Source organism: Manacus vitellinus, unplaced genomic scaffold (assembly GCF_001715985.3).
Source record: "Manacus vitellinus isolate BGI_N305 unplaced genomic scaffold, ASM171598v3 scaffold_1_pilon, whole genome shotgun sequence".
Taxonomy (NCBI): domain Eukaryota; kingdom Metazoa; phylum Chordata; class Aves; order Passeriformes; family Pipridae; genus Manacus; species Manacus vitellinus.
Genome location: NW_021939396.1, coordinates 47,179,386 through 47,190,389, shown reverse-complemented (window position 1 = coordinate 47,190,389; position 11,004 = coordinate 47,179,386). Strand labels below are relative to the sequence as shown.

The 11,004-nt window shown below is 39.4% G+C and overlaps 1 protein-coding gene and 1 long non-coding RNA gene across 2 annotated transcripts in view; both read left to right on the top strand.

Moving 5' to 3' along the window:
• The first annotated feature begins 54 nt into the window (after window positions 1–54).
• Window positions 55–2,027, top strand: LOC108640355. The gene is made up of 2 exons (XR_001921123.3): window positions 55–648; window positions 1,416–2,027. It is a non-coding gene; the product is annotated as an uncharacterized LOC108640355 (long non-coding RNA).
• Window positions 2,028–6,637: 4,610 nt separating this feature from the next.
• Window positions 6,638–11,004, top strand: part of MIB1 (mindbomb E3 ubiquitin protein ligase 1) — an 85,703-nt gene continuing 81,336 nt past the window's right edge. The window contains exon 1 of the mRNA XM_018075174.2: window positions 6,638–6,719. Within this exon, the coding sequence (XP_017930663.1) occupies window positions 6,638–6,719 (82 nt within the window). The remainder of the gene's footprint in view (window positions 6,720–11,004) is intronic.

The following is an 11,004-nucleotide window of genomic DNA, read 5'->3' as shown; positions in this document are numbered from 1 at the left end:
CCCACGGCAGGTGCCATCCAGGGCCGCCTTCGGTGTCGCCTTGCCCCGGCGCTTTCCCTCAGGCAGGGAGGGTGTGGGGAGTCGGATAGGAGCGGCTGATGCAGGCGGGTGGAAACTCAGTCATTCTGGGGTAGTCAGCGTGTCCCCTTCCCAAACGCTGTTATTTGCGCAGGACAGGAGTCCTGTATCGTACAGGAGGGAGAGGGGACATGGAGGCTTCCAAAAGCAGCACTGGTTAGTCAGCAATAGCTCTCTAAATATTTTACGTGAGACTGAAGTGTGCAACTGCTTTTCCACTTACCACTGCTGTTATAAGGCATTAGTGAGGAACAGAGAGGTGTAGAGGTATGTCTAACTCCCAAGAGAATTTCTGCCTGCTCCCTTTTCAGCTGTATGGATTGTTGCTTGGAGGCCCTCATATGTTTACTAACTCTGATGCTCCCCCATTCAGCTTCAGAAAAAGATGCACAGTATCTGCATCTTTTCTTTGGCAAAGTCCTAGGAGCACAGCTGATAACACAAAAATCTTGGAACTGAGCATCTGCTATTTGAGATGCAGGCATGCAGCATGGGACACAGAAGTACTTTGCCTCTCCTTATTTTATGGCTTGGTTCCATGAACTGCTGAGAGAAGACAAACCTTGCTTGGTGAGACTCTTCACTTCTTACCTTATCTGTGTTTTCTTGCTATAACCAAATTTTAAAATCTTAAAAAAAGAAAAGAAAAGAAAAAGAGATATGGCCTTTTTCAGTTGTTCTCCCTTTCTAGGACAGATCTTACCATAGAGATTCTGCTCTGACATAAAGCATTCTCAGCCCAACATTTTCTTGTTCACTATGAACAAGCACTTGGATATTGCACCACAGCTTAACATAGAGAAATACTGAAAGGGACTTCAGCTTTCCATAGAGAAAAATGCTGTCATCTTCATACTGTGTAACCAAACAGTCTGCTTGGTGCAGCAATGGGGGATTCCACTCCTGCTTTGACAACTATCATGGAACCCCATTGTAATATCTAAAGACTTTGCAACCAAATGGTTGTTTCTGATTGCTTTGCTTATTTGGATTTGGGATTTTGAAACATCAAGCATGTTTTACTGTTCAACCTGACAAGCAGAAATCTTCTACTTATCACCTTCTTCTCAAGCAAAAGCAGTTTGTACAGTTTTAAGGATTTCTCATTAAAGAATCAGCATGATCAAAGTATGCAGAGTAATTAATTGATGTGTTAAGAAAGGTGAACTAATAAGAGCATATTGCAGAGATCTGAAGAAATTTTAAAATATCTGTCCAGTCAGCCGTCCAAAGCTTCTGGAAACATGGGGGCAGAGCTACTGCAGCCATTGAAAAGAGTATGGGAATTGGTAAGCAGAGGCAGGAATGATCTAGGGTTTGTTTCTTTTTCCCTTCAGCTGTTACAGAAACAGGAATCTGAATGGGTGGAAAACCTACTGTCATCAACACGGTGCTTCCTCTGCTGATGGAGAGCACCCATATTCAGGTCTTGGTCCTGACTTGCTGGGAATGTGTGTTGGACACCACAGATAAAAGGATTTATCATGAAGGAACACTACAGTGTGAGCAGCTGGAGTGGATAGCTTAATTCACAGAACATGGAGGCTTCATCAACAACATGAATTTAGGAATCTTTGGAGAGACTAATTTGGCTGAACTGAGGACTAGACTTTAGGATGCAGAGGAACCTGCAATGTCCAAAGGAGGAAACTGGTTGTTCCTTGCAACAGATTGTTCTCCCGCATTCAAGTCCTATCCCCATTAAGCTGAAGAATCCTCGAGTCACCCAAAAACTAAAGAAAAGAAAAATCCCAAACATCTGAGAAAGAAGAGGACGCAGACTGTCCTTGGGTCTAGAAGGCTTATAAGTGCATATACACGTTTGACTGAGAAGTGAAAGATGTGGCTGTTGATGATTAGAGAAAGCCTTTGAGACATACAAAACCAGTAGTTTAGTCAACAATTAAGAGAGATTGCGTGCCTGAAAAAAAGATCCACTCGCACAGGTTGATGAGGTTTGTCTTTGCATTTGACTCCTCCCTGCCTTGTGTTGGTTTCTCATGGGAATATTAACAAGGTCAGATATGTGACATGCCATAGGCAAACTGAAACAAATTACATGTACTGAGAAGTACTCAGCTTTTTGTTTTTGGGGTTTTTTTGTCTACTATGTAAATATGTTGCTACACTGACAATAGCAATAATGTTAATAACTTCCTTCTATTTCAAGCAATCCCCATCAGATCCTCCAGTTCCAGTATTGGGGGTTTTTAAGTCTTTAAAAGGTTGTCCTCTGACCTGCAATGCATTCTGCAGAGCTGATAAAGAGAAGGCTGTATGCTGCTCATATTACAAACACTTCCAAGCAATTGAGTAATTGCATATTATATGTGTATGAAAAAACAAGGTGGTCACTATGGTGTTTTGAACTCTAACTGCATTTTTTTCAGAGGAAGAGAGTTCTACATTCTCAGAAAGTCATGCTATTTGCACTATGGTCTCTGCTCTCTAAGTGCTTCATAAAACGATTGCCTCAACCCACCAGTAATGGATTATAGATTAAGCAGAAACGAAAGGGCACAGGATTGTTCTTTCATGTTGTCTCCCAATTTATTTTGCTTAAGCAATAGATAATAATTGACAGAAGCAAATGAAGAGTCACAGTTTGATTTGCCTTTTTTAACTAGGAGGCTGCACTAGGTTGTCTTTATGTTATTTTTTGTTCTGTGATCATTTGGGGTTTGGAGTAGAGTCATTATGTTCTTACTGACATTCCAGTGGACAATTGCAAGCCGGTCCCACTGCATTTCTCTGTAGTCCTGCTCTTGGAATGGATTTCAATAGGCAGCACTTCTGAGGTGGGGCAAAGTGACTTTAAACCTCAGAGTTTTAAATGTGATGTTCTGTTTGATTTTATTTTTTTTATATTTTTTTACCTTTAGCATTCATATGACAAAATGGGAAAAATATCTTTTGTCAGTGTGACCTGTCTTGAGAACATTTAAAAAGCTCCAAATCCATGCATAAAACATCTGAGAAGTTTTCCATTAGAGCAGGGAAGAAGGCTCTTAATGTTGCTAATATTTATTATCAGCAGGGAAACAGGAAAAAAAGCGCGTTTGAAAAATTCAATTCAGCATTTCTTAAGCCTCCCTCATGCATATTATAGATTTTTCTTTCCTTAAAGTATGAATGAAGTAGGGAATTAATGAAGTCAGTGAAAGTGTTCGATGTTGGAGGCTCTTCAAATTTCAGAGGAAGAAAGCCAGGCTGTGTTTATGTTGGTACTCTTAGTGCTCGTGGAAAAAAATCAGTAATTGTGGCACTAGGAATAACTGCTTCTGCTTGTCCCCTTCTTGAGCTTTGCTAGTCTTGCTATTATCTCTCTATTCCTATGCATCCTTATGTTTTTATTCCATGATTCTTCACTCCCTCAGGAAGTATTTCTCAGCCCTTTACAGTGGTAAAATTGGAAGGAACATAGGATTCAAAAGGAATTTTTTGGGTCATGTGTTGGCGGATGAGAAACTCAACATGACCTGGCAATCATTTGCATCCGAGAAGGCCAACAGCTTCCTGGACAGCACTAAAAGGATTGTGGCTAGCAGGGAAGAGAGATGGTTCTCCCCCTCTACTTCATCCTTGTGAGACCCCACCTGGAGTACTGTGTCCAGCTCTGAGGTCCTCAGCACAGGAAAGATGTGGACCTGTTGGAGTGGGTCCAGAAAAAGGCCATGAAGATGATCAGAGGGCTGGAGCACTTCTGTGAAAGCAGGCTGAGAGAGATGAAGTTGTTCATTCTGCGGAAGAGAAGGGTCTAGGGAGACCTTACAGCAGCCTTTCAGCACTTAAATGGGGGCTACTTAAAGAGAGCTGGAGAGGGACTTTTTACAAAGGCTAGTAGTGGTAGGACAAGGGGAAATTGGCTTTAAACTGAAAGAGGGTTGATTCAGAGATTTTAGTAAAGTTGTGGATGTCCCATCCGTGAAAGTGTTCAAGGCCAGGTTGGATGGGACTTTGGGCAACCTGGTCTAGTGAAAGGTGCCCCTGCCCATGGCAGGAGGTTGAAACGGGATGATTTTCAAGGTCCCTTCCAACCCAGGCCATTCTAGGATTCAATGATAATTTGATTTAACTTCTTCCCTTAAACTTTAACTTCTTCCCAATTAAAATGTATTTCAATTCAGCAGGTGTAGCAGGTGTTGTTTCATTCTCTGTTTAGGTGGTTGAAGATATCTTCAACAGCTGCTGCAACAGGAAGTCTTCTCAATATTTGTCTCCCTTGGGATGACTCTTGCAGGATCTAATCTACATGAAACCAGTTCCCTGCCTTTGAATACAGGTGGAGAACTGCTAAATACAAAATTGTGGTTAGTAGAGCATCAGACCAATTTGCTTCATAATATAAAAATTCTAAAACATTTATTTAATATTAAATATTATTTAAATAATATTTAAATATTTAATATTTAAATAAAACTTTGTTTTGTGTAGTGTAAAGTGTTCACAGAAGAGTTACAACGAACGTTAAATTCTTTGCTATATAGCTGAGTGTAACTCTCACAAATGTCTATTAATTTAAAATTGATTGTTTTGTTCAGAAATCAAAGATCCAGGACATGTTGAAAGCTGAGAATATGAGACAGTACAGTATAAAATAATTTGAAAGCGAGCAAATATATTGAGAGCATTTATCTTACAATTTTTTTTCATTAAAAATGTTAACAGAAGCTACTACAGGACTTAGAGAATTTTTGTAGGAGTACAGTAGAGTACAGGGTGTTGAATCCAGGTTAAATTTCATTCTGTCTCCAAGGAGTATTTACTGTAGCATAAAGTAAAACATTCTCAGTTTCATTTACCTATTTTCATTCCTTCATAATCCCTTCAAAGAGAATAAATATTTGTATCTGGTATTTCAAACACAAAACCAAAGCATTTTAGAATGCTTTATAGTAATGTCACCCACCCCCAACCAAATAACTTCCATATACATTTGGTAAACTCTTGTTCTGCCTACATCAACAGTATGGCTCCAGCTGAATTCAGCAGAGTCAGAAATATGTCCAATTAATCTTTTTCCTTTAGACAATTTCATACATTTTCTTTAGCATGTTAAGGGTGAAAATTATTTAGAAGTATTAGACACAAATTTAAATGAAACATATTTTAAAAATGATTACTTTATGCAAAACATTTGGCCTTCTTCAGCAACAGATTTTTTTTTTTTAAATTTCTAGCTGTTTTTTTAATAAATACAGATTTCAACAAGTCTATTAGAGCGAACTGGAAATCTTAATTCTTAGAATTTAGGATTACATAATGATGTGACTGGGACTATTTTCTTGTGACAAAACATAGAACATTTAGATTCTGCTTGAGTTACTCAATGTTTGTTACTATTTTGGCAGATTATTAAAATTAAACATGGATATTATTCGGTGCTTAAGTCACCTTTTAGGTATTACTTAGTGCATATTGAGTGCCTTTGTAATACAAGACAGACCTGTACTTGACTGTAAGCACACAATCAGCCAAAGTGACTGCAACAAAAATTATCACGCAAATGAATTCTTAAAATATCTTGATGAGTCATGGAGACAGTTTATTTTCCTATCAGTCTAAAAATATAACCTAGCTGGTTCTGATTACATCTGAGAATTTTAAGTGAGTACTTTCTTTACAATCTTTGCAATCAGGAAATTTAATATCAGGAAGGAATTAATGCCTCCTTTCAATGCATCAACTAATTTAAAAATTGTCTATGAATAAAACACCAACATGTGGCTAAACCGTTGAAAAGATCAGTAAAAGTATACATTTTTTAATCCTCTGAGCTATGCTGAAGTAGGAGAATTTGTATAGATATTCAAACAGGGGTACATGGTATTGTAGTGTGTACGGCCTAGATTGCTACAGAATTTTTATTTATTTTATTTTGTCTTTGAATATCTAAAACCAAGCTTAACCTCACAGATATGTTGTTTTCTCTCCACTCAGAATAGTTCAGCATAGTAAAACTTAAAGCGTTAACCAAGGAAGAAGATTCCAGGATGCTCCTGTCACAGAAAAGTAATTTTCTTTATCCTAAAACACTTTTTTTCGACATGTGGAAGTTTTTAGCTAGATGCAGAAAAAAATTTCTTCTTTTTTAGCAGATCTCTGTGGGATTACTGTGGTTTCACAGCAGGAAGATGAAGTGACATATGTATTATCTGTTCTCTGCTCAGCTGTTTTTCCTTCCTAGAAAAGAAATAGCAGATAGAACTCCTTAGGGAAAGAAACAGCGTTATGGACAAGGTGGGTTAATACATTAACCCACTGATTACCAGTTTCACAGAGGGATACCAGTAGCAGAACGAAAACCAAACCCACCAAAGCAGTTTGTTGTGTTGCATGACCAACTTGCTCACTGTCTGGCATTAACAATATTTCAATCTCCAGAAACTAGGAAAAAAAAAATCAACGTCAATTATTCATGATATTTCTGAAAATTGAGGAAGAAAATTAGATTGTGTTATGGGTAATGAACCTGGTAAATAAAGCTGAGGAAACACAGTGCAACAAGTTAAGAGGATTGGGTGAATTTTAGCATTAATGGATGGTTCATGGCCACGCGATGGCAGCAGAGGCTGAGGAATTAGGGTTGTTTTTGACTATAAACTACGGATACACCGGATATGCCCTGAAGTTCTTAACTGGTACTTCAGGTTCCAGAAAATTACATCATGTACATTATGTACATTTTCATTTTAAAAGATGTGGCATGTTCATCAGACCAGAAGTTTCTGTGGAGAGGGGTTACATACTTTTCTTTTAAAAAAGCCCACAAAAATGAAAGACAAATACATTTGGGGCAATTTTTTTTTTTACAGTAAAACCGTATTTTTCATCTCATTTGCCAATAATTCCATCTTTCTTCCTCACTTATTGAGTTAGTTCCACCCAGAAGAGTGGGTGTACTTCGATAAAAACAAGGCAGTTGCTTACTTTTTCCTAATTTCTTTTCCTGATACTTTTGTCCACAGGAAAAAACTCCATTATAAAACCCCCTTTGGGGAAACCATAAAATTAAAATCTAGAATGCCTTCATTTTTCAAGGGGAGGACTAAAAAAACTTGCTTGTTGAACTGAGGAGGCAGAATTTTTGGACTCAGAGCAGTATAAATAATTAAGCTCTTTGTATTTTAAAAAGAAAACTACAATCTTCTCATTATATGTAAACTAGATGCTCTTTCTCAACTCCTAGGAAACTATTTATGTATGCCCTTCATATGAAAAATTATAAGAATTCAGGGTTTGTGCAAGATAGTAAACAAAACCTCAGAACACCACAAGTTAAAAATTATCTTTCCGAGAAGTTGAGATTTTTTTCTTCTGAAATGTATAAAAGCAGGCCTTTGACATGGAATTCTCTACTGGAATAGGCACAGTTCCCTTTCTGCATTGTGTGTTCCAGATCCTACACTACAGGTTTGGGTTTAATCAAAAAAGACAGTCCAGAACTTCTACCAGAGTCTCTCTTCAATCCATGCAAATACTTATATTACGATTTTCTGCTGGAGCATGACATTTTACAGAACTCAAAGGCAACCAGGTAGAGTTTAGGCAAGCAGCCTTCTGGAACAGCTTAGATGGATAGGATCATAGACTGGATGTCCTCCAAGGTCCTATTTCTTGTGACTCTCTGAAGGTTGTCTTGAGGGCTGCCCTACCCTCTAGGAGGGTAGCAGCTGCTCTTACAAAAAGTCAGTATGCTCTCCAACAATAACAAGATGTTTACAGGGATGTCATTAGGGTATGCACAGCACTGAATTCTGCATAAACCAGAGGTCTTCTCTCTTGGCCTCTCACTGGATTGCTCTAATATGGCAGGAAGTGGTGAGGAAGACCATAATCACCAGCTGGAGGATGGCATGACTCAGCAATATACATAATTTTGGGTAGCCAGAAGGGAACTCTGTTCAGTAGCTCATTTTGGGCATCCAGATTCCTGCACTGAATGCATGTGAATGAGTCTTTGCAATTGCAGGCCAGTATGCCTAAAGCTCTCTGGACTTCCTTCCTCCAGCCTGGGATTCAACTGCTCTGTCCCGACAACCCGAGGTGTTCCAGGCAAGCCCTGCCTCACAGGGCAGGCAGCAGCACTGTTCAGGTAAATCTGGCCTTTGGCAGGTGAGCTTCTGCTGCAGCAGCTTAAGGCATTACTGCTCTGCCAGTCTGCCCTGGTGGCCTCCTCCTATAACAGGAACAGTGGGAGAAAACTACCTAGTCCTATTCCTCTACTGGTGCTAGGTTTGAGGAGGGTTATGAGCAAGCATGATTTCTAGACTGTAGACCCACAAAGCAAAGAAAGCAAAGGAAAAAAAAACCATCTCCTAACTTTAGTAGTGAGGTTTTACATGGCATTTCCCCCCCACAATCTGAGGACTGACAGATTAAATTACCTGGAGTATTTCCATCCTTCTGTGAATCTCAAATAATCTTCAGGTGCTTACTCAGAATTAGATTCTGTTAGAATCAATTAGAATAATTGTTATTATTCTAGTACGAATGCTGATATATATTCTTGTGGCTGCTACCAGAAGAATATCATAAAGGATGACTAAATGCCCAACTTGACAAATAAATCTGTCCCCAAAGCTATATCTTTTTCCATTCTCTGTTGTCACTTTTTAAATCTCCATCTGAAACTGGTATTTATGGGTTATCTTGAAGGCTAATTCAAATAAAAGGTTTAAGAGCTAAATACCCTTTTTTTCTTACTGGCTGGTTAAAAACCAAGCAGGTCCACAGAATATATAATATAATGTTTGATTCAAAGAGATAACATTGTAAAATATTTGGGATTCTGGAAAACCTAATCATGTAGCCAGTGAGAATTTTGCAAGTTCCACAACTTTGTGGCCGTATAGGGCTAGAAATGACAGGAGATTAGAGTGCAGAAATCAGTCATGTAAGCATTGGCAAGTGAATATATCGGATCAGTCTATCCAGTCTTTATTTTCCACCACACAAATAAAATGGGACAAGCCTCTGTATTTTGAGCAACGGAGGACTTTAGGGGAACATTCACATTCAGTCCAAGAGATGCTGGCTTCCAGTTATTACCTATATTGTTGTTTGTCTAAGACACCTCTGAAATAATCCAGGCATCTTTAGAGATTTTGTTTTTTGCAAGTAAATCATCTGATAGAAAAAGCAGGTGAGTAGGAGGACACGCAGGGGATTTTGTGATAGACAGAGCATGAGTCGTCAGTAGGATTATCAGGAGAGAAGAAGCTCCAGGATAGTATCTACCCACGTGCATGGCTGCTGAACTGCAGCAGCAGCAGCAGACTCTCTTGTGGTCTGTAATTTAGGAGATATCCTTCTTGGAAAAATAAATGTAACTCTTCAGATTCTCTCCAGGAGAACTAATTCCGATCTCAGACTTTGATGGGATTTTCTGGCATACATTTTTTATCCAACTGTATCAAAGAGTAATCAAAAAAACGGGCCCTGGGTTATCCTTAGATATGCATGAACCAAGGCATGAAAAAGTAGAATGAGGCAGGTGGGAAAATTATGCCCATAAGAGCCTAGATAGATCCTTTGATAAACCAAGAACTGTCCAGAATTTCTGGGAAATTCTGCCATGCACCAGTGCAATAAGCTAGCACAAACTGTGGGTACCTTTACTATGAGGAGAAGCATATGCTAAAAAACCACACTGCCTGGCAATTGCATGCTCCTCTAGGGTGGTATCTGTGAAGTTCTGAGGTTTTCACTGCAGAAGCAGAAATTGGACACTGCTTGGGATCGCCCATTGTCAGGATACAATTTCATGTTTAAGGCAGCATTCTTTAGCCTTAGCATGGGTTAGGAAGGAATGAATTATGTGCGGAATGTGGTGGTAGTCTGGTGGTTACATGTTCATACTCTTCTCTGCTATACATGTGGTAAAAAACTACACAAAAGAAGTTAGAAAATGATCTCATAGATTCTTCTAGCCATAATAATAACTACAAAGGTAGAAGAAAGCATAGAAACAGTAAAAATACCCAGGACGCAATGGTAGCTGGGCTGGGTTTTATCAGCCAATACCTGATGACTAAAAAATGGTTTTCTTTTGTCTAGTTTATACTTGTCTGTCCTTTAAGATGGATGCTTTTAAAAAGGCGGCACAGAACATGGTTAGAGAGAGACAAAACAATTAGAGGACCCTTTTAAAAATGAAGAATCAGATTCTGTAAAAGATTAGTGAGGATATGTGCAGTTAAAGGAAATTCTTGAGTATCATGAAGCTAATGAAGAGGGTAGTTGATTAAGAATTGCATTGCAGGTATGTGCTTGACCTTTGAGCAGGTACATCATCCAGGAGGGATGCCCCAAAGTGGGAAGGGCAGGTGGAGGTACCAGTTCCTCCCTTTGGCTGACTTGGGCACCTGAATACCAGTTAAAAATGCCCCTGAGCTACAGAAGTACAGCCCCCCCAGACTCACTCACCTCAGTAGGAATGCAAGACTTGTGCCCACAGTTTGAAAAGAAAATGGGATTTCAGGACACAGAAGTAACTAAAAAAACACTACACAGATTTAGAATCACAGAATTGCAGAATCATAGAATGGTTTGGGTTGGAAGAGACCTTAAAGATCATCTCGTTCCAGCCTGCCCTGCTATGGGCAGGGACACCTTCCACTACACCAGGTTGCTCAAAGTCCCATCAAGCCTGGCCTCGAACACTCCCAGGGATTGGGCATTCTCAGCTTTTCTGGGCAACCTGTTCCAGTGCCTCACTACCCTCACATGAAGAATTTCTTCCTCATATCCAACCTAAACCTGCCCTCTTTCAGTTTAAAGCTTGCTATGGGTAGGGACACCTTTCACTAGACCAGGTTGTTCAGAGCCCCATCCATTTACCTAAGCTAGACCGCGCACGGCTTCGTTGATATAATTTAATTGAAAATCCCTCTGCCACTGTAGGAGAGGCGATACGAGCAACTT